The sequence below is a fragment of the Pungitius pungitius genome, chromosome 17 (assembly GCF_949316345.1).
Source record: "Pungitius pungitius chromosome 17, fPunPun2.1, whole genome shotgun sequence".
Taxonomy (NCBI): domain Eukaryota; kingdom Metazoa; phylum Chordata; class Actinopteri; order Perciformes; family Gasterosteidae; genus Pungitius; species Pungitius pungitius.
The window spans coordinates 16,815,231-16,841,978 of record NC_084916.1 but is presented as its reverse complement, the minus strand read 5'-3'; the positions used below and the strand labels follow the sequence as shown (position 1 = coordinate 16,841,978).

Below are 26,748 nucleotides of genomic sequence, written 5' to 3'. Positions count from 1 at the left end.
TATGAAATGTATCATTGTGTAGACAATTTTAATCTTCAATTTTAAAAGGCTCATTAAGAAAGAGAAGGTCATTAGAGCGTAATATACTGTATAGTCACGGATAATTAGTCTCACATATGTACGGTAGATTTGCTATTCATTATATTGGTAAGCCTGTCTCCTCGTCACATGATTTAAATAATAATAATAATGATAATTCTAAACTGTTAGATGGTGGGGCTCAATAGCTTCCTACCTGCAGAGGGAGGCCGACCAAGCATCATCCCCAGCTTCCAATCACGATATTGATGAACAAAACTCACTTCTGATCCTACCTTTTTCTGGGATGTTAGTGGAATCTGCATTAAAAAAGTGTCTTGAACCAATTCATGCAGTTTTTTGTCTCTAACTGTTATAATTTACCAGCAGGAGCTGTTAATAAAAACAACAGAACCAGCAGGAACATCTTTAGTTGTTTAAAAAATGACCACTGAACTTCAAATGCTAATCTTCCACACTGCCCGTGCCGGCCTGCTAAGCTCGACAGGCATAGCAACAGTAACCGAGGAGGGCGGGACTTGAAAAAATGTTCAATTGGTGAACTTATTCAATCAATCAATCAATTAATGGAAAAGGATCCATTGAGAAAGCGAACACAGCGAGAGCCATCTGGTATCAGAGACGCCGTATGGCTCCTTTGTGTCTACTTCACCGTCCTCACCAGATAGATCCGGATGCTGACTACACACTAAGGATCCCGTTTGGATGGACTATTTACACTGTAGAGACACGCTCGGATAAAAAAAAAATATTTTTAAACAATGTATTTATTTTTTGTACAATCCTGGGGATAAATGCTACCCATATATTGCCTCGGCTTCGAGAACAGTTTAAGACTTCACGGAATAATTCAATCAAACAGCCACACCGAAGCCTTTAAGGCGACCATAAAGGGAAAGTAGTTATGACCACAGTTAACATCCTTCAGCGTTTAGGTCGGACTCGTGTTTATTAATAAGGCCATGAAAGCATCCAAGTGGTAGATGTCAGATGTTTAGTTTCAGGAGGACTCCTTGTCAAACTCAAACCTCTGAGGAAGGGTTCCACTCACAATACACTGGTCTTGTTTCGTGACAGTTGGAACAGGCCTCGCCTCTTTGATACAAGGGACTATACACATTTGAGACTCTGTACAAAGTGAAGGTCAGACCTCCCGGGATGGAAGGTGCCTCCCTGCGGCCCGCCGTCCCCCCCCCCCTCCCCCCGAGGCACCTTCACTTGAAGTAGTTGAGCCCTGCCACCAGGAAGAACTTCTCCAGGAAAAGCTCAGAGTCCAAGACGGCGATGTGGGCCGCGCGCCCGATCAAGGTGTTGGCCGTGTTGGGCAAAGCGTGGAACACGTTCTGGCGGATGAGGCGGCACTCTTTGGCCTCCACGAGAGGCCGCAGAAGGTTCTTGATCATCTCGGTGTAAACGGGCCCTGCGGTGGTGACAATTAGGGAAGATGCGGTGAGTCGCGCCGCTTAAAACACACTTTGCATCCAAATCCCACGGCTTCTAATCTTTAAGGTGAGCTGAGCTAAGTGGAGCAGCTGCTGGCTGTCGTTTATATATAAACCCTGGAAAATCTATTTTGGCGCTCTCAGAAGGCCAAAAAGAAGTTTGCTAAATCCTGCTTTGTTATCGCTGTAGGGCAGAAGCTTTGTGTGGGTGTAGGAGCTGTGGTGCACTTTAGGTTGAACCCGCGACTGAGTGATCACTAAATGATGTATCAATAGGAGCTAGACAGCAATATGAAGCTGGTCAGACGTATTTAAATTTATTAATTATGAATTTAACTTTCACATAATTAAATAATACCAGTTATGATGTTTACAGATTAGTGAAATATAGAGTCCAGTTGCGATGGTGCCTCTGACCTGTGGTCCTGTCTTTGAGGGCGGTTTTGCACATCTCTATTCTGGCAGAGTGGAAGGGAACGTATCGGTCCTGTGGAGACGCCACCAACACCACGTTCTTGAAGAACTGGAGCCCTGGAGGGACACAAATCAAACACAATGAGACACTGTGTGTGTGTGTGTGTGTGTGTGTGTGTGTGTGAGAGGGGGGAAAAGAGTGAATTGGTTGTAAAACACAAAGAACAATCACAAACTACAGTGACAGGCTTGATAGGATAAAACAGAGGGGTTTTTTTTCTTCCTCCAGCCTGCTGTCAGTGTGCTTTTAGGAGAGTGCGGCTGGTGGGTTTCCAATGACAGTGTTTGGATCATTTTGTCAGCCTGCCACAGCTCCGGAGGGGTAAAATAGTGTTTTCAGGCTTATCTTCTTCAAGTCTGTGTGACAAACGACTGCTTTGTTCCACTCAAACAGCGGGGAGGCCTCTCGCAGCCGGCCGCCTGCGGTTTGAGGGCTGGCGAGCCGACGCGTGCAGAAGTTTTGCAAAAAAAAAACAAACAGGACGAGATGACAACGATTTGGTGAAATTCTGGATCCTCTTGTCTTTCAAGTGATGAGACAAATTACCGCCTGTGTTTTCCAAATTCCTCCAGCTTTCAGAATGCTGTACCTTGTTTCTGACTCAGGAGATAGAGGAAGGTTTTCCGTGGATCCACTTGGTCTCTGAAGGTGAGCTGCAGCAAGGATCCGGATTTCTTCAGCTTCTGCATCAACCACAGACCTAAGAAGAACACACACACACACACACACACACACTCCTCTTTCTTTAACCCCCTGCATAAAAGCAGAACAGCATGGATGGTATTCTGGGATAAAAGATGCCGCTGTGGTTTTATTTGTTTCCTCACCTGTGCTGACCAGTGTGCTGCTGTTGTACAGCGTTCCCAAGTGGGGGCCCGACAGCGAGAGGAAAGTGTGCAGCTTGGGTAAATAGCAGCGGAAGCGGGGCCTCGTCAGCACGGAGCGGATGATGATGTTCCCGAGGGAGTGGCCGATGAAGCTGTAGGTCGAAAAGGACAAGGAACTGCTTTCAAGGGGGTTGAACTTTCCACCCGAGTGGGTGGCTGCAAAAAAAAAACCAGAGCCTCCAACACGGCTGACCTTCGACACCGCGCGGTATCTTATTATACACTTTTCTATTCCAGTTGGGGCTATTGGGACATTTGAGCTACAGCATTGGTAATGCATTAACTTGTTTAAACATTCTCAAAGGCAAAGACTGCTTAATGATGCTAACATGGAGGACATGCCATACAAATGAATCCTCTTCCCAGCAGATGCATGAAGCTATATGTCTGTCGGTTAGTTTAATCACTGTACTGTTTCAGCTTTGCCCAAAATCCCTAATCACCATGTGGGTTCCATCTCATCTATCTCCTACAACTAAATGTAGAGGAAATGTGGAAAGAAGCAGATGCTGCCGGGGCAGACGATGGCATTCGTCTTTGATACTTTCTCTCGAGAGAATAAAACAAAAAAAGTGAACAAACTTGGGGAGAAACTTAAAAAAAAAATCAAGAATTGGCACGTTGAGGGCAATTAGGATGGGAAGATGAATAGCTTAATTTGACGGGAACAAGGCAGCACAGTGCTGCATAAGGGAGTAACATCTATCATGGGAAAGTCCTTATTGGCACTGTATAATAAGAGCTGTTCATCCATTTTGTGATACTTATCCAATTTGGACTCGTGCAGGCAATATACAGTATATCATCCTGCATTTGTGATGTACATGGGTAAAAGCATTGGAGGCATCATTGTGAAGTCTGTGCTGCCATCTACTGTCCAAACACAGCGCTGCTGCTCAAGGTCTCCGTTGAAAGGATGAATTACAAATCAATCTAAAAAGGTGAGTTGTCGGTAACGTGCGTGTTGCACGGCGTTAAAGCCGAGCGGCCGACCTTATCCGCCCTACGGTGAGGTTGTACAGCTGGATGTGCTGAATGATTTCATCCAGCAACCTGTCCGTCATGGTGTCGAAATCCGCAAACGTGTCGGCCTGCAGGGAAAGGGCAGAGAAAAGCTCGGCCGTCAGCATCCAAAGTACTTTCACAAAATGGGACCGGACATTTTAGCCATTTGGTCCCGTCTACTAATGTACCTGGTTCCTTTCCGACATCAGGAAGTCGAGTCTCGACCCTGGCAGTCCCAACTCAATAAAAGTCTTCACCAGCCGAAGGTCTGCGCTGTTTCCTGGAAACAAAGAGGCAATTCTACTCATTGTTTCTGGCCCATTAATCATTTAAGTGACACCTGGAATTAGTATTCACAGACTACAGTTTGTAGGACCCACTTCGAGAGACTATATTACATTTTCAATGCCAATAGCGCAGAAAACAGGATGTAGAGTATGCAGGTGATGGTTCTTGCACCTTCAACTGTGAGAGGACCTACCATCAAGCCCGTGTACACACACCACAAGGTGAATGCCGTCATCAAACTCTTCGTCGTTCTCCTCGGGGGGGAAGTAGGGCAGATCCGAGGCCAGGACAGGGAGGTCGCAGTAAAGGCTGGCCTGAAAACTCCACTCTTTGAGCAGCTCGTCTTTGGCTTTGTAGAAACTGGAGTAAAAGGGAAACAACAATAAAATAACTTGAGATATACTCTGCATTTGTTATATTGGCAATAAAATAACCTCTGAGAAAATTAAGGTTTAGTAGCTCATTTAAGATTAGCCCTTTATACCCACCAGGTTCCAAATTTCAGCTGTGGAGTCTGAACCGGATTCCAGCTCCTGTATTTCCAGATAATCACAATGCATTTGTCTGCACCCTTTGAAGTGATTTAAGGCATCAGGAGGCGTTTTACCTCGTCTTGACTTACTCGCTTCATATTTGCTCGCACTTCATTTTGTTGTGCCTGGCTTTCCAAGTGAAGAATAACTGCCAAATATCTCCCCCGATGTCAACCGCTGTCTCCATATAGCCATAAAACCTTGTGTTTTGCCCTTGTTTCCTGCAGTCTGTGTCAATTTACTGACATACATAAAAGTTGTACACAAAAGTCAAAAAGGCAGTATTTTCCCCTGCCCGAACACAAATAACTAATGAAGCCTCATGGTCCAACTGAAAGTATAGTGTCAGCCCTAAAAAAAGATATATATTTTATTTTTCTCCAGATTTTGTGTTGATATTTTTGTAGGGCTGTAGTGGAAAGTCCAAACCGGACTGAACTTTAAAATGTTGAAAGCATTAGCATACTAGACAGCAAAACATTCATAATATTTCAAACATGTGCACTTAAACGCTAGCAGATGTAAAGACGGTAGCTTAGCAACGAGCTCAGGCGCTAGCTCAGGTGTTAGCGGTTGTCTAGACGGTAGCTTAGCAGCAAGCTAAGAATTCTGTTTTAGATAAGCGGAGACCATTAGCTAGGAAGGGAATTTGGGCTGCAGTTCAGTTGGTTTGTTTTTTAGCTGCTGTGATGTTTTTAGTTGGTGTCACATTTTTTTGTCCCTGTTTATGCACACAACAGGGAAACAATACATTGCATCACTTTTTTTCCAGGGATCACCTGAAGCTTGATTAACAGGGTGGTAAGCAAAAAAAAAAAACATAATTTGCTCTTTCCTAACCCGTAAACTCACTTTAGCATCCGTTCGTTAGTCTCGTCGTCCATACTCAGAGGATTGAGTGAAGACGAGGTGATGATACCGAAGGAGCCCAGGGGCTGATGGGTGATCGGCGAGGTGGCCTGGCGAGCGGACATTCCGCTGACGGAGGGAGACTCTCTTAGCGCTGAAGAAAATGGCAGGCAGGTCGGGGCACAGGAGACGGACATATTCACCACCTCCACCATCTTTTTATTGACGAAGGCCAGCCCTGAGTTGGGGATCTTGGAGGGCTTAGCCTGGCAGTCCAAAGGCTCCTTCTCAACGGGCGATGCGATATCATTGGCAATCAGCCCTGTGAGATTGCTCGGCCTCTGTTTGATGGTAATGCTGGGGAGGTCACTGGTGTATTGAAGCACTGGAGGTGACGGGGAGTGATCCAGACACTTCTTGCCCTCAACACTAACCACTTCAGTCTGATGGAAACTTTGGCAATCATTTACAGTGTTGATTCCCTCCTGTGCGTTTGCACTTTTATGCACACATGGTGTGTTTCCACAGCTGCAAGGCACCACTTCTGTTTCAAGGAGATGCACATCCTCCTCTGAGGTGCCTGATCCACTGATGTGTGTTTGATTCTCCCGCTGGCTGCCAATAACAGTGCTTACCTTCACACGAGGGCTCTCTACAGACTCTTGTAGAAGCAGCACTTCAGACGCACCATTTAACCCTGACTCAATGCTGTATGTCTTTGACAGGTTTTGAGGTGAGTTTAACGGTTCGGAGCTAATATTCGCTTTGAGGATATGGCCAAGGTTTGGCGTTGAATTCGGGTCTAACAAAGACGATTCAGGTTGTTTTGAGCCGTTGATCTTCATTGAATCCTGGTGTTGCACCACACCATCCGTTTCCGGGTTTCGGAGCACACGGTCCTCCTCTATGTCTTCAGGGCTGCTTATCTGCGGTGCCGAAACGGACTTTGTCAGTTTACTGAGCTTCCTCTGCTGCTGGTCTTCCTCGTAGGGCAGCGAGCTAATAGAAGTGAGCGAAGCCTGTATGCCTGCACTGCCATTGCTCTCCATCTGCAGGCCTTCCAGAGAGCTGCGATGGACCGGGTGGCGACGCGCTACTTGCTGCGGGATCTCCCGTTCGCTGGAGAAGTCTAGAGGCGGTCGGCCTCGCAGCGGGGCCTCCAGGGGCCAGGCCACCGAGCTGGGCTCGCTCTCAATGCCCGAGTCCGAAATGACTGAGGACGAGCGCTTCATGAGCTTCGAGCCGACCAGGCCTCCCCGTTGGGTCACCTCTCTTCTGAGATCACCGGGAAAAGGAGGTGTGGCTGGATGCGCGTGGGGAGGGACGACGGGAGAATCCTCGATCTCATCATCCACGGAGGGATTTAATGGCATCGCAACATCGGACTCCTCCTCGTTGTTTTCACTCTCCGTTGCATTGCTGTCCTTTATGGCATCACAAAGGCGGATGGTATTTTCGGGTAGATGACGAGCAGGAGACTCATCACTGCTGTTGTTAGAGTCAGTGAGTAGATTGTGGTTTGAGGATAGAACCAGGACTGTTTCTTCTCTGTAAGGATCCACATCACAAGGCTGATCGGCGATGTCTTGAATCCCGCCTTGTTTTTCCCCTGGTTCTTCCGAGTGCTCTGCCTCTGCTCGAGAGGGTTCAGCAATGTCCCCGGTGCCAATGATGCTCCGGGTTCCCATGGTGCTACTGGTCTGACTCTGCTCTGCCGTGAGTGAGCCATATGTGGGTAGGTCCATGTAATCATCACTGTCCAAAGGGTTGTGGTGATTTGCTGGTGATCTGGCTCCCTGGCAGCTCTCAAAAATCCCGTTCACATGCGACACAGCAGGATCTGACTTGGTCTGCCGATCAGTGGTTGGCACGTGTGATATCACATCTGGAAAAAACAGGACATTGCAGTAAGCCTTTTGTGATTGGTTGCAGACAACAGCATATTTTCAGTTGATCTTTTACATCACCTGTTTGAGGGGACTCCACATATCTGTCCTCAAAGATGATGGGCAGGCTGTTCCAGTCTCCATCGATGTCCAGGCACTCAACAGGTAAAGGAGGCATCTTGGTCAGGTAGTCTGAGCTCCGCACTTCCGCAGCTATCTGGCCATGTCTGTTGATTCTGAATGAGCAGAACAACATCATCATTACTACGCCTTTCTTCATTCAAAAAATTAACATCCCCTCTTCCTGAGAAAGACTACTTACAGTTCTTCTTGAAAAGTCAAAGATATTTCCTTATGGTGTTCGGTGAAGAAGTACGCCTCTGAAAACCTCCGCACCTGGTGTTTTGAGAAACAGACAAAAGTGTTTTCTTATGAGTCAGTTGCAATGAGTCAGTCATTCAAGGTCTGCCTAGAGAGAGAATGATATCAGTGCTTTGAGTTCAGGACACAAGCTTGATCCTAAAAGCTTTCTCTTTCTCCAGACTCAATTAGAAATGCATCATCCTTGAAAATCAGCCACTGTGACAGGCAGATCACCAGGAACACTATTTCTGGTGTATTTTCATCCCCCAATAATTAAAGAACATTTTTGCGATCTAAACTCCACTAGTGCATGGAGGTATGACAGTATCTCACCTTGGTATTCAAAGCAAACATGTTCATTATTTTCAGACCAATGGAGACAAAACGATGCGACATAAGAGGTCCTTGAAAGCTAATCTGCTGTAAAGAACAATTTCCTGTTTAACCGCCTGGTGTTTGGGAAGAAATTGAACTGGAAACTGCTGCATTCAAGCCATCTTCTGGAATTGCACCTTATTTTGTATTTAATTTCCTGCCCAGAGTTGGGTCATTTTGACTCATGAATCTAACCATAGTGCACCTGATGTTCTTTTTTTCAACTCTTTGTAGATCGTCTCACAACATCCCCTAAGGAGCACCTCACAGACACAAAGCTTCAATGCTTACGTAACCATTTGATTGTTAAGTTGATTGTTAAGCAATTTACAGATATCAGCACAGATCGCATTCATTGCACTCTAACATGAAGACCGTCTGGCCTGCGCGTTCTCACAGAACAAACAGGACCATGGCGTCGGAGCGTTCCATCTGCGTTTGGACGGCGTGCCGCTCTCACCCTGAGTGTGTGGTGCTCCTGGGCCAGGTAGGAGAGGATGTGAGGGTTGAGAACAGCGGCCTCCAGGAAGTGGCTCCACAGAGAAGCCAGCTGGGAGCAGAGCTGGCTCACGTCCCTGCTGATCTGCTCCGCCACGCTCTCATGGCCCTCCTGTCGCTGGGGAGCGCAGAGAAATAACCCTTTATTATCAAACTGAATCAGACCCGCTGAAATAAAGCCTTCTATTCTAGGATCGTGTTCTTCTGACAGTGTGAGTCTGACTCATCCAGCAACGCATGCAGTTATCTTGGGGGAAGGCGGGTTATAACAAGACCACACGTCACAGTGAGAGATATAACACCATCATATATACTGTATATATATAGCCTTGAATTATCTTACTTATTAGTGTTTCTAAAACCCTAAATATGAAAAAATGTTAAAGTTCTACAACAGAATCATACAAAGTAATCCCACCACCACGTCTTTGACGTGTTTTTTTACCTGGGGGAAGAACATACCTGTAACTCTGTTGTGAGCTGATTCAGAGTTTCGTCCACAGGCAGCGCCTCTGTGGGGAAGAGAATCAGCTTTTATGAACATAGATGGAATTTTAGTTTCCACATGCTCTAGTTTCTTAATACAAATAAACAAGAAAACATTTTTAAAAATACGAATGACTTTATTTTGAGTATTCAAATTCCAATTCTTAAATCGTAAATGCAAATCTGTTGAATAGTTTAATTAATTTGGGGGTTTAAGTTTGAAACTACATCATAGTGAACATGGGTGTAATTATATTAAATTCATAGTTAAATGGCATGATATCTTAAGTTTAACAGGTGGCAGAAAGTGGCACATTATACTTCTACCTTGTACTACTTCAAGTACCAACGTAGAAGGTACATTTACTACACTTACAGTACACCTTTGAGGCACTTTGAGTGCTTTCCTTTCTCTGGTTGTTACTACTTTACTCCACTGTAACTAGTCGACCATTTAAATGTCCTTTTCTATTCCAAATTTGTGATTCTTTAAAAAAATATGATGTTTTAAAATGTAAAGGAATCTGCTCAACAAGCAGCCATTGAGCGTACTCTGCACTGCCAATATGTCCTTGTCAAAACCGGCCACCACGGTGTGGTGGCAAGGCAGGAAGGAGGACTCAAATAAAAAAAAGACTTAGTCAGAAAAAATCCGGCCAGGAGAGTACTGTGTGTGTTGTGTACTACTCGGTCAGGAGAGTACTGTGTGTGTTGTGTACTACTCGGTCAGGAGAGTACTGTGTGTGTTGTGTACTACTCGGCCAGGAGAGTACTGTCTGTGTTGTGTACTACTGCGTCAGGAGAGTAGTGTGTGTGTTGTGTACTACTCGGTCAGGAGAGTACTGTGTGTTTTGTGTACTACTGCGTCAGGAGAGTAGTGTGTGTGTTGTGTACTACTCGGTCAGGAGAGTACTGTGTGTGTTGTGTACTACTCGGCCAGGAGAGTACTGTGTGTGTTGTGTACTACTCGGTCAGGAGAGTACTGTGTGTGTTGTGTACTACTCGGTCAGGAGAGTACTGTGTGTGTTGTGTACTACTCGGCCAGGAGAGTACTGTGTGTGTTGTGTACTACTGCGTCAGGAGAGTAGTGTGTGTTGTGTACTACTCGGTCAGGAGAGTACTGTGTGTGTTGTGTACTACTCGGTCAGGAGAGTACTGTGTGTTTTGTGTACTACTCAGCCAGGAGAGTACTGTGTGTGTTGTGTACTACTGCGTCAGGAGAGTACTGTGTGTGTTGTGTACTACTCGGTCAGGAGAGTACTGTGTGTTTTGTGTACCAGAAGGGCTGTTGTCATTAACTCTTTGACGTGTATTTGTATCAAAAAACTTAATTTGATACTAAAAGTACAATTAGCTGTTTTATTTAGTTTTAGCACTTTGGTTGCAGTGGATATTTCATCCGATGGGTCCTGAATGAAATGTGAACATCAGGAAAAAAGGAAAAGGTTGTTTGATGAAAACCATGTCGCTTAAATAATAATAATAATAATACAATTCAGACATTTGAATACAGTACTAGCATGCATCCTTTTAGAGGTTTGCGTCACCTGAGGCCAGCGGCGTCTGCTGCAGCTGAGGGATCTCCCTCCTCAGGGCCGAGTGGTAGGTGTGCAGCCCTCTGTGAGCGACCAGCAGGAGGCGACACAGCCGCCGGTGCCACGTGTGAGCTCTCTGCAGGCAGTTCTCACTGGGCAGATAAAAGCTCCCCTGCAGAGAAGGAGACCCGGAGGAAATGTCAGCTATGTAGGTCACTAGTCACAGAAAACAGGCTGTCTTAATAACAGACGTGTACACATACTTGACATTTAGAGTTCAAGTATACAGCTGCAATGGTTGAGCGGGTTTGTCGGTGACCTTGTGATGAAAGGAGCGTGTTTCTGGATGGGAACGAATAAGATAATCGCTCGGGAGATCAAACGCAACGTTGGGGACAAATGGACTCTAAACGCATCCCTGCTGACCTTTAAAAGATCACACGGAAAGGAGGATTCAAGGTGCAATTGTTTGTTCGGGACATACGAGTAAAAGAATAAAAGCCCTGTGAACACAAACGAAGCTAGACTGGAAAAAAATAAATTGAACTCGAACCATACAATAAAATATTAAAAAGCAGCATGACGAGGAGCTCTTGGAAAGTATTCGTGACCTGGCTAAATATGAGTTGTAAGAAGGGCGGCGTTTCCAGTAGATGGCGCTCTAACAGCGCCGTGCAGGTGTGACATCACCAGGGCCTTGATCCAATAACTATTGCACACATCGGCCGTGATCAGACGGAGCCGCGGGGGCCTCGGATGGGACCACTGGCCCCAGACCTGTCTGCTCTGGGGGGGGGCGCCTCCTCGTGGACCGGGGGTGGGGGGGGGGGGGTTTCGGGCCGCGGCGGCTCGCGGCTTTTGAAAGGCGTTTGACGCCGGAGGAGCTGGGGACGTGCAGCGGTTCGCCCCCAGCAAAGTGAGGTCCGCGGCCCTGTCATCATACCTGTGAAGCGCTCTGTAATTGCAGCTGTGCAGAAAAGCCAAACATCTGTACGGTTACTTGTTCTTACGGTTTTATAGAGGCCTGCCCGGATCAGTCTGAGAGCGAGGGGCAGCGAAAAAATAACAACTTTTCAGAACGAACCAGTAATTATCCTGAAACTATGGTTTCTCTCCGGGCTGAAAATGCCTCGGATGTGTTTTGGTCGTACGTCACCTGACAAGAGAATTCATACTTCAGTGGGTTTAGACAATAAAGAAAATATGTATTTGACCTGATTTATCCATGATTTAAACTGGATTATTTTACACCAAAAAGCCTCCTTCGGTACCACAGAGGGAACCATGTCATCGCGGGTATGAAGCTCTAAACGAAGGGGGGGGGCGGATTTATTTCACCTGCAGCTGTGAAGTACGTGGCGCTTGTGAGCAGAACTCATTACTGTGATCAAACGCGGCCCCCCCGCCTGGCTTAAACGCAGAGCTTATTAAAGCGCCCCGCTAGGGGTGGGAGTAAAAGGCAGGAGGTGTAGTCGGGGAAGGGGGGGCGGGCGGGCGACCGGGGGGGGCTCATTAAGATTAACGGCGCAGACTGCGGCGTCCGCAGGGACCCGAGAGATGCACGTTATGGGTTTTACAACTGTGCAAACAGAAGACAATGCCAACATCCAACAATATGAAGTGAATGAACGAAATGCCATGAAACATGTGGTCATAAGGAGGTTTTAAGTGTTGCATGTTGACGCAGGAAAGGATGTCAGCATGCTCACTAAATCCACTGTGTGCGATTGACAGTGTGTCCACAAATAGCAATTCCATTCACTATGATCCCAGTCCATAAAGTATTCAAAACTCCATTTGAGTTCATGGATTTGGGTCGTGTCATATGTCCCGAGATGCAATAAACGATTGACAGCTGTAGAAAAAACTGAGGGAAATGATCCAAGAAAAGGAAGGCCCTTTTTTAAAGAGGTTAATACGCACGTTTCTAATGCCACAGACGCTTGTGTTGCTGCGACTGCATGTTTTCATGCTTGAAGGCTCACAAAATGATTCAGGGCGCGTAGAGTCAGACGTTTACCGCGTGATAAAGATTCCTGATTATGATTTCGTTTGATTCCATTATCCCTTCTGTCACCGTTGCAGCTGGGAAGCCCAACTCGACTGGGAATTGGCACGGAAACGCTTCCAGATGCCGGCGGCCCGCCTGCCCGGCAGGTGGCTTAATCAGATATTATTAAAAGCCAGAGAGCGCAGACTAATAATCCCTGCGACCGCACAGAGCCCCAACAAACGAGTGCCAGGGGGGCAGACGGGGTCAAGGACTCCTGATCCATCTCAGGATGGGTGACCCGCCCCCAAACAAAACGACCCAAATCCGTCGCCCTCCGTCCCTGCAGCGAGGTCCACCGCCATGCGGTCACGTCATCGCTTGGCATTTAGATACTTACAAAAAAAAAAAGGGAGGAGCCGGTTGCGCCGGTCACGCTGCGGCCCCCTAAAGGTCCACGTACCTCAGAGACCACCGGCTTGCAGTAGCCGGCTCCGAACACCAGGTTCTCCACCGACATGGCAGATGGGTCGCTGGGGCTCTCCGGCGAGCCCTTCCCCAGCCAGGAGCCCTTCCCTGTACGCGCAAAGCTGCAGAGGGGACAGGACACACGGGGGGGGAGGGGGGGAGGGGGGTAATCTTTGTGATGCACGGCTTAGAAGGGAGGCGGCTGGATTCATCAGATTAGTGGTTGATCACTTATCGGTTGGAGCGGCTGACGGACGCCACAGAGAAAGGACAAGTTGATTTTGATTTTATGGGTACAGGTGCATGGTACATCTTCTCTAAAACTCAATACTGCATCAATTACAGAGACCTATTTGCCAGTGACCACATGGTGACATGATGCCATTGTCCAATCAGTGTTTAGCACCTTCAGCCGCAGACAATCAAGCATTGAAACAGTTTTGAGCAAAAGTATTCAATCAAAGTGGGTTTAACCACCAAAGACAAGCTGCCATTATTAGTGTGTGTGTGTGTGTGTGTGTGGTTAATTTTCTTTTCTAACGATCACATTCAAGTTGACACGTGACGTTTCTCCACGCGAGGAAGGTGAACTCCACCTGATCAGCGGCTGGTGTAAGGCGACCAGTGAGGCGTGCACGGACACCGAGATGACGGACAGGTGGAAGTAGTCGAACATCACGGGGACGTGGTGGTGGAGGCCTCGGCGCGGGTGGAAGTGGAGGCTGAGGGTCCGGCTGCTGATCAACGGGACGGTGGCTATCTCGGCCAGCCTGAGGAACGCATACGGGAGACAGGCTGATCTGACCTCTGACCTCTACTGCTCTGTCCAACACCATTCAATGCCGGTGCAGATTCATCTTGCTTAAAGATGATGTCCTTTGCCTTCTGCCAGACTCTTTTAAACATGTCTGACTATGAGGACTGTATAATGTTATAATGGAGTTGTTGTCCTATATTGTCCTTGCAGCTATAAAAGAGAGTCTGAGGAAATCGTGACTGGAATCTTAATGAAGGCCTAGCAGATAGAACACAGACTCCAAGAAAGCAGCTAGCGTTAAAGCTACAAGGGAAGGCTCTACTATACTCACACAACTACGAGCCAATAAAGAAAGCAGAGTCCCAACAGAAATAGTGTCTTTTGCCACGTGCTGAAGCAAACGTAGCGTTTCTCCTTCTATAATCCCAGTGATCGTGCGTCGCTGGAACACAAGTCGTAGTCAGGTGTTCACAAAGAGTCTCAAACACACACGGAACCTACTGTTGCTCGTTGTCGGTGAAATGAAGGTCCAGCTTCAGCTGGAAGTCCACCTCGCTCAGGGCTTCCTCCACCTGCAGGGCACAGCCGGGGTGTTTAATGCAGGAGCGTTAAGGCGGCAGGTAGATGTGGTGGTGGTGGGGGGGTTAACAAGATCATGAAAATACCACATTGACCAGGCTTCAGTTCTCGAGTAACCTCATCAAAGGGAGACAAGCACTGATGCAAGAGCCCTCTTTGATATACAACAAAAGGGAAGAAATCCTTTCTGCTCAAGAATAGTCCAAATTATGAACATTAAACCAAATGTGAGGATCAAAACGACACGTTTTCTTTGGTTTTGTCCCTGAAGTCTGATGAGGATACAGTGGATATTATATAAGGTACGTGGTGGTGGATTAATGCGGCTTTTGGTTCAATCAGTCATTTAAATGAGGTGTCCTGTTGTCTGTGTGATCTGCAACCAGCACTGAACCAATCGGCCTCTCAGGGAGTCATGTGACACGTGGTTTATGGAAACCCAAAGCAGCCATTGGCCACACAAAGGCTGAGGCATGAGTCTGCTGAAGGGCACCGTTCTCCCTGCATTTGTTTAAGGGAACGACACCCCCCCCCCCCCCCACGCGCTGTACAGCAAACATACACGTCTTTGCAGTCGGGTCCTTTTTATTGATGCTCCGACTAATCGAGCGTGCATGTGACCGTGCACGGGGGGGGAAATGAGGGGCTATTTCGGTCCGCGCTATCTGCAGCTGTGAGCGGCAGATAACCTCCGGAAAGGTTAATGAGTCGTGAGCCTTCGGGGGGGGGGAGGGGCTTACAGCGGGAATCGGCAGCGCCCCGAAGCTGCCTGATGAAATCTTCCCAAATTAGGAGGGCGGCAGTGGCGTGAGGCGGCGCAGGCCCATTCTGACGCCGCGGTTTGAGCTACGGCTATCATGTGGGCTATTAGCTTCCGTGCCGGGGGGGGGGGCACACCGTTGCCACACTTTGTAGCTTTAAGGCTGGGGGATCGACATGAGGGATTTTCCATCGCACTGTTTTGCCGCCGAGTGTAAGAACTCAATCCGTCATTTAATAACGTTTTCCAAACCACTGCTCCTCTTCTCTTTCATTCTGCATCTGGTTCTGACAAACACACAGCGGCATGCGACAGACGCAGCGAGCTCGCCGCAACCGCCGGAGACGACGCTCCCATCAGTCAACACGGTCACGTGACTCCTTCATTGGATCCTCATGTCGGATTTCCGATGCAATTAAATTGCTTGGATCCCCGGATGGCAGGAGAAGGGAGTGAGGAGCAGATGATAAAGGCCATTTCTTAATGGCCATTTAATTCAACTACCAAGGTGCTGTTCTTACTGTGATCATCCGTCATGCATTTTACAGCGAGGCTACTGATAAAACCAGCGGCCATTCCCCATCCTATCTTTCTCAACAGGATGTGTGTGTGTGTGTGTGTGTGTGTGTGTGCGTGTGTGTTGTCAGCAGCATGACTCACCCGCTCTCCGTCTAACAGCAGGTGGACCTTGAAGATCAACCAGTCGTTCACGGTGATCTCCTCGTTCCTGTAGAGGATCTGAAATGTGCGGCTGAGCGCGGTGCCGTCGTGGACCGCCGTGGAGCCGGCGCTGCATCCTCCTGACGTGGGACACACCGCCATCAACACCATCAACACCATCAACACACACACCGCAATCAGTGTGTCCGTTATGCCTCAACATGCACAGCTCTTACACTGCAAACAGGTTTATTTAACTTAATTAAAAAGATGAAGTACTTCCTTTCTCTGTTTAGGTTGCACTCATTCTGTATTGTGAATATGCCACACTGATGGATAATAGGATATTGCTGCCATTAAAAAGGAACCTTTCACGCTCAGAAATGAATTGAGGCCTTTCGCCTGGCTAATGCTTCCCCTGATGAATGCAGCGTGTGCTCACATTTGTGACTTTGTACCCAGAGTTAAAAATGCACCACGCCGCGTTCACACCTGGAAACGCGTGCTAATACCTGCGTTAGTGTCACCCGTCGTACCTCAGCACACAGCCAGCGTCTGCTTAGCTTAGCTTAGCTTAGCTTAGCACAACGGCTGGAACCCCGGTGGGAGGGGAAACCAGACGGATGTGTCCCAATCGTCAAGCGGGGACAAGTCTCTGTAAATCCCCTGCTGAAAATTGGGGATGAAGGGTGTGACTTTGATATTATTGTTTTTCACACGCCACCCCCCTCCCCCTCCCCCCATGTGTGTGTGTGTGTGTGTGTCTGTGTGTGCGGGTTTGCAGGATTAGAAACGGTAGAACTGTGCAGGACTTACGGTGAATAATTGAGGCGGATTGGGGAATTCTCCTCATGTACATTCATAATCCGTATTTTCTATCTTTCAGAGTCATTCAAATATGGGCAACGTTTGATATTATTTCCACACTCTTCTAGTCCTCATTGGGTATTGAGGTATTTGGAATAGAATTTCAATATCCCAATTGTGTTTTCACAGTGAGTTAGTCCATCCATCAAACCCACACAGTTCTGACCATTTATGCTGCAGACATCACAGGTTTTTGGAAGTCATCCCATCCTACACATTAAGACCTGCTGAAATGCCCTCAAGCTTCAGCATCGGTGAGTGTGCAGAAAATAATAAGTTCAGAGCCTCTGGGGCTGTGTGTGTGTGTGTGTGTGTGTGCTCGTCACTCCTAATCCTTTAAACCCTTAAAAAAAACCCACAAAACTCTCCATGCACCTGACGATCGTAGTGTGAGGAAGTCTATTTTGTCCATATTCTGACCGGAGGATCACAATGTTTCGTGTGTGAATCAGTCATTACTGAATGCTTCGGTTGAGTGCATGGCAGCATTCCTCTGAGGGGGGGGGCGGGCACAGTGGATTATTATTCCCGCAGTCTGCGTATGATGAGAGCTGTCGATGCTCGGGATTCAGCCTGTGAGGTGCACTTAATACATGACCTTGTGGAAGGAGCTGCAGAGGAAGGGAGGGGGGGGGGGTGGCTGCAGCTCCTTCCAATTACCAACGGGATGCTCACTGCAGTGTTGCTCATTTGGCAGAAATACTATTTCCTTGGACACGGGTACAATGTAGCAATGGACGTTGTCTGTACAAATGCATTGTATGTAAATCTGAACACGCTCCACTTGTGCTGTTGGAAGAACAAGGTCACGCTCACCATTAAGAAAGCACCCATATAGCTTTGTGTGTTGGAGAGCGACTGTACTTCAGCCAACAAATGGCTAGATGTGTCCAATATTTACAGCTGTGTTCACCGGCTGTTAGTTCATACAGTTTGTGTGCCTGTTGTCGCATTTGAGCAAAAACGAGGCTAACAAGTTTTCACGAGATGGTTAATTATTTAAAAAAGAGATAACACGTAGCACACATGTTAATCAAATATCTTCATGCTAGATGTTTGCATGCGCTGCTTCGCACGTCGCTATGAATGCGATGTATTCCTCACCTGACGTCACGTGAATCTGCACCGTCGGGATACGGCCTCGTAAAAATAACTGCTATTATTATCACCTCCATTGTAACCTATTCATGTTCTGTCTACTTGGGATATTTCTCCATCCGTTAACTAATGCTTTAAAGGAGATTCCCGCTTGAAGTGACCTGAACGCTTGTCACATCACAGACGGAGACACGAACCAGCCGCGTCTCTTTTGACCTTTGCCCCCATGAGCCACACGCCGAAAATCAATAAAACCCAATCCTGATGTCACCTTGGAGCTCCGAAATCACACCTGAAACGTCCTCAAGATCCACAATTTCATAAAAGGAATAGGATGTGCTGTCAGGGAGGTCTTCACAAGCACAGCCAGACCCCGGACACACACACACACACACACACACACGTGCACGCCGCTCGAGTCATGACGAGCTAAAAATAGCCGTTATTACTGCGAATGAGTTTTGCCAGAGAAGCGGCTCGCTGCGTTGCCAGAGATCCGGATTCAGAAGCACTGCGTCACATCCAACGAATACAAACCAAGGAACGTTTGTGATCAAAGTGACGGATCATTTTTTCAAATTAGAATCGGTTACATGTAAACATTCTGGCCACAAGCATACGTTTATTTATGGGAGCTGATCGGCTGCAATCTGCCAAAATCCATGAATGTCTGACATATTTTGGCAATAAACGATTCCCGATTGATGATTTTGAAGAACAAACTTTTAAGAATAGCCAATGTTTTACTACACATTTCAATGTAAATTCATTACGGCTCAATGAGGAGACGTTGAAATACGGACAAGACACGAAAAACAATCCAAAAAAAAGAAAAGGATGCTCGGCAGTTCCAGGAGGCGGGTAAGTGTTACCGTGTAAAGTACCGTGTACTTTAACATGGAACATAAAAATAACACTTCAAAGACGTGGTGAACAACACTGTGATCCAGACGTGAACCTCCTAAATGTTTCCTGTGAGATCTTCTCGCACGTCTGAACCAGTACAAACAGGATGTTCACTTTAATATGACTAAGGAGAAATATGACTAAAAACAAAGGCAAAACAACGACAAAGAGCCATAAACCTCGGTTCCCCTCAGCGTACCTGTGTTGTCTTGCGTTGTCACTATCACCCTGTGGGGCACTCGGGGGGAGACCTTCACTCCGGCGCGTACCTGGTAGAACCTGTGGCAGAGGACATCAGAAGTGCACTAAATAAAAGTGCGTTTCAGAACGTAGGGGAGGGAAGAGGTGGCTGGAATCACTCCCATGTTCTATCTTTCAGGTCGAAGGTCAGCCTCCTGCCGCCGATGGGGGATTGGTCACCGATAAAGTCGACACCGGGACTTGATTTATGTGCAAAGAGGGGCCGCTGTTGCAGTCATTTAAATCTCAGGGTCACCGGCTTGAACATAGAAAGTGATTCTTCAAACTAAAAGCCTACCGTGTAAAATATGCATATAAAAAAAAATACAAAAACAGACAAATATGTATTGATCCCAGGAAATGAGGTCATTGCAGCTTCGAAGAAAGTCTAAAAATAAATAAGAGCTCTGTGAGGGTTGTTTACAGGGCAGTGATGGAAAACATGTCTCTGCAAAGGTCACTTTGACGGCGTCGTGTAAAAGCACAACTCCCCCCCCCCCCCCCCCCCCCCGCGGGACCCCAACGCGGTCATCACCTCGACGTGGACGCGTGAGCCAGAGGAGCCCGGGGGGGGGGGGGGGGGGTGGAAGGGTGAAGAAACGAGGGGTGTTTGTGGGATTGCACGGGCGGCGAGATGCACGGGCCCCTGGAAGCGTTCCTCTCCCTCGCTGCTTCATTGGGAGCGAGGAGCGGATCACTTTGCACCTCCTCACCCGTCAGGCTCCTCCTCACACGCCGCTACACCGGCCTGCATCATGTGAAACGGCGCCGGATGCCGTGGGGACATCCGGGTATTTTTGGCATACTGCATTTGACATACTATATATATATATATATATATATATATATATATATATATATATATATATATAAATATATATTTAAAAGAGGACACAAGCCATCTTTTTTTTTCTTTTTCTGGCACACTTTGTAAAAACAAACATATTAGTGCACTGGGATGAAGGGATCACGATGATTAAGCTCTGATGGAGCTGAATCCGCTGAGAGGTTTTAATCTTCTCGCAGAGGCAGCAGCACGATAAACTAAAGTCATAAAACCAAACAATACTGAAACGAATAATAAAATGCGTGTTTCATTCATCTTCATTGGTGGAGGTAATTACATTTAGTTGGGTTGTGCTGGCCTACAGAGCGCATGCATTATGGGGGGAATGCAGATGACGCTCTAATGTTCAAGAAACACCACACGGGGAATCCAGCAGAATGTCCTCCTTCAGATCTTTCTGATTATCTGCGTTTATTAGATCGGGCCTTTCGGGGTCATCGCTTGTCTGAATGTTAACGACATTTAACCCGCGCCCATGTGCATAACCGACATGTCGTTAACCCCCCCCCCTCCGTGACCTGGTGTGTGTGTTTGCAGGGGATTATGGGTACGACAACATGCAGCTCAGATAAAAGTTGTTCATTTCGGGTTTTTCCGAGGAGACATTGGCAGATTATTACTTTAATTTAGTTAATGTCGTACTTTCACATTTTAAGATATTCTAAGGCATTTTTACCCATCAAACCTTCTCATCCCAGTGTTTTAATGCCTGGATTGTTCCATCACCAGGGTTATCTGGACTCATATGTTTCTATGCTCATAAACTGCTGATTTGCGTATTTTTATATTTGAGTATTTGGGGAAATGCCTTCCAGTCATCGCTGTGGGAGCAAAAGTCCAATTCTACTAAACTACATTACAACAAATTAAAGTTATGAATTCATTTTGTTCTGCTATGGTACAAAATGCTGACATTGTATACTGAAAATAACTCATTTACACAATAAGTCGGTAGTTGAGAAGCCATATAAACCAATATAATATGACTCTGTGAATGCGATGGATGCAAAAATGAAAGCGCTCACCCTCTTTGAAAGAGATCCACGTTGTGAAACTTGTGCAACTCCACAGAAAACTCCAGTGTTCCCTGTACTTCAGACATGATGTGATCCCACGCATCACCTGTCAGAGGAGAAGAAACACAATGAGCACCAAACGAGCTCGGACGCCATATGACTCCCACATTGGTCCAGTGACCTTAATACAGACAACTTTAGGAACATTAGCACCATCAGCGTTTGATGTCTGTCTCCCGTTGTATCCGTCCTATTATGGGATGCTCTGGGCTGATTTGAGATCAGCTGCCATTCATAACAGTGTGAGCCCTCATTGTTATCATCACCTTTAGAATCAGGACTGTGAACCCGCTCCGTTGTGTTTATCTCGTATCAGATGTTAATAAAGATGTTCTCAATCAAAAAAAGTCACTACGCTTGAAAAGACAGAATTAGTGAACAATGTATTTCAATGTTTTTTTTTACTTGTCAAACATATGAACTGTTTGGCTGCTTCTCGTACAACTTTCTTCTCTCTCGCGATGCTTCCAGCGCTCGGACACAGGACTCAATGAATTTGTTCCCCGTTCAAGGCCATTCTGTTGCATTAAGCCTCTCTGCTGGTTTTAAAAGATGCACCAAGCCACTCGAACGAGATCAACTCTTTGTTGAGGGAGAAGGAACGATGTGGATCCTCTGCAGCCTCGTCCGCACCTCATGGTAAGAATAAGAACCTCTTTCGGCAGATACCATCAGGCCTATTTTTAGGCCCAATTCTTCTCGGGCAGGATGTCGGGCCTATAACATAAAGCCATGAAACGACGTGCTGCGCTTCCATGACAACGCTGTCAACGTTGACAACCGCCATATGAGCTCAGAGAGCAGGACGTGGGTCTGCTCAGGTGGACGTCGCTCCGGTCTCTCCACATGCCGACACCTGGCTGATCCTCCGAATACTGAATATTGCACCTTTTTTCAGTCTGATCTGTTTCCAAATGGATGCAACGGGTCTGTTACCCATGCTTTAGCTGCTGAACTCATCTCCTCAGGCTGCGGTTTGCATGAAGGAGCGCTGAGCAATCCAAGGTTCAGACGAATACACCAGTATTGATCAATCAGCTGATCAATAAAAGCCTTTGTCCTACCCATGGTTTACCTACAGGCACCTCGTACTCAGTTCGATGTAGTTGCCTTTTAGATTTGGTCTTTGCAGCAAACCACTAAACAACAATCACGGCCGAACAGCCACCTGCTGTCTTGTTTAATGCATTTAATGCAATGCACATTTGCTGTGATTCCTAAACCTTTTAGACCCCCCGCCCCCCCCACCCCCCCCAGCTCGGTTAGGAATGCCGAGTGACATCTCCAATCTCAATTTGGAGAGAATGAGAATGAGGAGGCCACATCATAGTGGCTAAATGCGGAAGAGGCTGCGCAGGTGCCAGTGTAACACGGTGATTGTGTGCTTTTAAGTGCAGGCCGCCGTGTGTGTGTGTGTGTGTGTGTGTGTGTGCACAGCTCAAAGGGCCGGAAATTAATCTCGGGCATTGTTCCATTCGTCCGACGCGCTCTGCAGAGCACGATGACAGAAACTGGGCCATCACCAAAAGGAAGGGAGACGGTTATAACTGTCCATAACAGATTTTGAAGGAGCAACAGCGTGTGGACTCAGTCTGGACTCAGTCTGGACACAGTGTGGACTCGGTGTGGTCTCAGTCTGGACTCAGTCTGGACTCAGTCTGGACACAGTGTGGACTCGGTGTGGTCTCAGTCTGGACTCAGTCTGGACTCAGTCTGGACACAGTGTGGACTCGGTGTGGTCTCAGTCTGGACTCAGTCTGGACACAGTGTGGACTCGGTGTGGTCTCAGTCTGGACTCAGTCTGGACTCAGTCTGGACACAGTGTGGACTCGGTGTGGTCTCAGTGTGGTCTCGGTGTGGACTCAGTCTGGACACAGTGTGGTCTCAGTCTGGACACAGTGTGGTCTCAGTCTGGACTCAGTCTGGACTCAGTCTGGACACAGTGTGGACTCGGTGTGGTCTCAGTCTGGACTCAGTGTGGACTCAGTCTGGACACAGTGTGGACTCGGTGTGGTCTCAGTCTGGTCTCAGTCTGGACTCAGTCTGGACTCAGTCTGGACACAGTGTGGACTCGGTGTGGTCTCAGTCTGGTCTCAGTCTGGACTCAGTCTGGACTCAGTCTGGACTCAGTGTGGACTCGGTGTGGTCTCAGTCTGGACTCAGTGTGGACTCAGTCTGGACACAGTGTGGACTCGGTGTGGTCTCAGTGTGGTCTCGGTGTGGACTCAGTCTGGACTCAGTGTGGACTCAGTGTGGACTCAGTGTGGACTCGGTGTGGACTCAGTCTGGACTCAGTGTGGAGCGCCCTGACGGACATCACTGAGCCGGTAATCACGTGACAGATTAATCCAGCATTTGCTTAAACCCCCCAGCGATGCTGTATTAGGCCCTTTGTTGTCAAAATGACAAACATAATCCCTGCGAAAGGCCGACGGAGAAGTGGAATGATCAAGTTAAAGGAGTCAGCGCATGACTCTTCCTGGTTTCTCCCAATGAGATTCTGCTGAGATCAAAGAGCGGTTCTACGAAAAAAGAAAGGGGGGGGGGGTAGATAAAGTAACCCACAGGAAAATCCTACTGCTTCAGAAGTCCTTTGAGGTGTTTGCAGAGCCCTCAGTTCTCTTCACTCCTCGGGCCTCTGTGTGTGTTTCAGTATACAAATGTGAAGAACGGGTCCAAAACCAATGGAGAAAGAACTTTGACCCGGTGAACTGCTTTGAAATGACACAGTGAGCCGGTGAAATGTTGACATCAGTGATGCAGGGGCCAGAAGTCAAGTTTCATTAGAATATAAGCAACCCTGTTCACTGTGATCTCTTCAACCCGCCGCTGTTTACTTCTTCTGCTCTGGGTTGTTTTTTTGTGTTGCATGTGCATCGTTTCATGAGGGATGGAGCCCTGCTTTGATGGTCTCAGACTACAGCATCTAAGGAAGTACTGATAACAAACAGCACACACTGCACCGTGCAGCAGCGCTGCCACAGAGATGCAGAACTGCACAACCATACTGTGTAAATCTAACAAGACAACATTCATCCACCTCATCCGGAGCACAATAAGTCTTTTTTTCCCAAATACTTTTATTTTGAAAGGCTACTTTGATTTAAATTGCTGCGTTATGTGGTCCATCTACCCAAGGACGCAGGACAAAGACCCCCTCGGCTGTGTGGAAAGTGTACGGAAAGCCATCAGCAGCACATCGCGTCCACACGCACCACACGCACGGCACCGCGTACCCGACGAGGCGGGAGGAGGGGTGTCACGTCGGGATAAAACGGCCTCACCTTTAACAACGACGAAGCGCGGTGTCCGCAGAGGGTTCCGGTCCAGCCTCCGCCGGCTGATGCGCGCCTCTCGGTGTTTATGCCGCCGCTTCTCCTGCTGCTGCTGTTGCCATGGTTATTCATCCGGAGCCTGTGTGTTCTGCAGTCCCCCTTTCGCTCGCTCCCTCCCCCCTCTCCCTCTCTCTCTCTCTCCCTCTCTCCCTCTCTCTCTCCCTCCCTCTCTCTCTCTCTACGTCTGACTGTGGTTTCAATTTGGGAAAGTGCGGCAGCGTCTGTCTTTGTTTATCCTCCCTTTGCGGACAAAGCGTGGGGTGGTTTTGATAAGGTGGCGGGGGAGGAGGGGGGGGGGGGGGGGGGGGTTTAATAGTCAGCATCCAGTCAGGGTGTCCGTGTCCTGCTGCTGCGCTTATAGTATGCGTCCAGCGGACAAGGTGACGTCACACACTCGCCCCCCCCCCCTCCCCTGGAAGCCGTGCGGTCAGAAATGATCAAGCTGAGACACCAAGGATGCGTGTTATGCAAACCCTACATGCCTTTTATTTTAAATTACAAGCATGCAGCATACAGTGGCGGATGTATAGATCTATGTATTGATATGTTTTGCGATGATGTGATGAGACACAAACACAGAATGACGCGTATAAACACCTACAAAATGATCAATGGCAGTGAAACGTTGTACCTTTTACTTTGTCCAGACTTCTTGTCTTTTTAAAACACCCTGAAAAATATGTATATATGAGGAGTAGAAAAATAGATATAGAGATTTTAAAGGATGCAACAGGACGCCAAGTTCTTTTTACCAAAGAGGCGGCGAGGAGCAAAGTTCCAAAGGTGACACAGCGACGATCTCTTATTTGTTCCTGACATTCAGTTATTGAAATGAAAAGGCCATCTGTCCAGTTTCCTCACCGACTCGTCAGATAAGAGGGAGCCAGCGATTGCGTAACTGCAAATAAATAAACCTGTCTATAAGCTTATTTTTCACTTGGTGTCTTTGAGGCTCTGAACTCGTACAAGATGCCAGTTTCCCTCTTTTATTCCCAGCTTCTTCTTCCTTTTTGTGAAGGAAAAAAACAAAAAACAAAGTCAGTTGCTGCTTTCCTCCCGTGCCGCTCCGCCATAAGCTGCGAGCACTCTTCATTAAGAGAGAGAAGCGCTATCGATTCCATTTTTCTTTTTCCCCCACCGTTGCCAGAGTACAAATTATAGTGTGAGAATTTCCCAGGGTTGTCACGCCCACCACCTTCTCCCTCACTACGACAAACTAATCACCTATTCAATGCGGGATGCAGACGCCTCCATGCGGGGCGGTGGGCGGTTTGACATCCAAATGAATCGTCGGCGCACGGAGACCCCGGGGGTCAGCCATGTGACGGTCATGGGGCCGTGAATGAGAGCGGGAGCTCCCCGCCATGCGGGCAGGTCACGTGACCTCTGAGGTCTCTGAGGTCGCCGGGGTCGTGTTTTTCCTTTTGTGGCGTCGCTGCAGGAACAAATCAATGAATGCAGAGTGATGCTGTAACACATGTTTGATACTAGTTTTGGTTGAAGTGAACTGCAGAGTATCTGCAGACTGTGAAGCTATTGATCCGAGCTGCGGGAATCAGTAAAACCTCATGATTTAAGATGGAAAACGGATTTAGGCATAAAGATATTGGAGAATGACTTAAGTTTGCTCTGTGACATGCATAATAACAAGTAGTCAAAGTGATCTTCATGCTCTTGGACTCTTTTGGTATCACCTTTTGATCTTATTTCGATTACAATTTCTTCCCTCCGAAGCAGGTGCTGCAGGAATCTGTTCGTGCTTTCACACCACAAATTACACATTTTCCAGTGTTCTGCCCCCGCAGGCGGAATCGCTTCCCGTCACATCCAAACCGACGAGGCAGTCGTACCTGTCAGAGACACCAAAGTTAAATAAAGCCCCAGCAAAGTGACACGAGGCGTATTTTCCCATTCGAGTCGACGTGAAACTCCTTCAGTCTCTCCTGCAGCTCCATTCGAGGCCTCAGATCTTCCAAAAGGGAAGCAAAAATCACCGATCAAACGCCACAGAATCAACTACACAAACACACACAGGATAGGACCAGCGTGTGCGCCCGAGGGCCCCCCCACCCCACCCCCACCCCGTTAATAACACGGCTTTCCTCGTGTCAACACGACGGCAGCAACGTGCATTCTTCACCTGCGCTGGTGGGTACACGCCGTTACCCCGACGCACATTTCATCACGCGCTGGCAGCCTCGCCGCTATCCGGTACGATAATTATTAAGAGAGCCGCATACGTGTCATTAGGAGGCACCATGGGGAAAAGAAGCAGCGGGTGGGGGGGCGGGGGGGGGGGGGGGGGGGGGGGGGGCTTGCACATGGCGGCCCGTGGGCTCCTAGCAGTCTTTAAGTGCTGGCAATAAAACGTGGCCACCACCTCCTGACGAGCTCATGGCCAATGGGAACTCATTGGAGACTCGTTTTTATGCGTCCTCAGAAAAAGGCCCGAGCTTCCCCTGAGCCCCCCCCCCCCTTCCCCCCCTCCCCCTGCCAGTCTTTAA

At 47.7% G+C, this 26,748-nt stretch overlaps 1 protein-coding gene across 1 annotated transcript; it reads right to left on the bottom strand.

Annotated features, from left to right (window-relative positions):
- Positions 1–1,247: 1,247 nt before the first annotated feature.
- On the bottom strand, positions 1,248–20,951 carry fam135b (family with sequence similarity 135 member B). Its single transcript, XM_037473715.2, has 19 exons — positions 20,859–20,951; positions 18,946–19,025; positions 15,876–16,015; positions 14,378–14,448; positions 13,716–13,889; positions 13,115–13,241; positions 10,674–10,833; positions 9,103–9,152; positions 8,603–8,758; positions 7,727–7,800; positions 7,486–7,640; positions 5,522–7,403; positions 4,330–4,496; positions 4,037–4,128; positions 3,837–3,934; positions 2,784–2,935; positions 2,546–2,656; positions 1,899–2,012; positions 1,248–1,459 (listed from the first exon to the last, which is right to left on the bottom strand). The coding sequence occupies exons 1-19, from the start codon at positions 20,933–20,935 to the stop codon at positions 1,254–1,256; spliced, it is 4,086 nt and encodes a 1,361-aa protein (XP_037329612.2). The 5' UTR covers positions 20,936–20,951; the 3' UTR covers positions 1,248–1,253.
- Between the last annotated feature and the right edge of the window lie 5,797 nt (positions 20,952–26,748).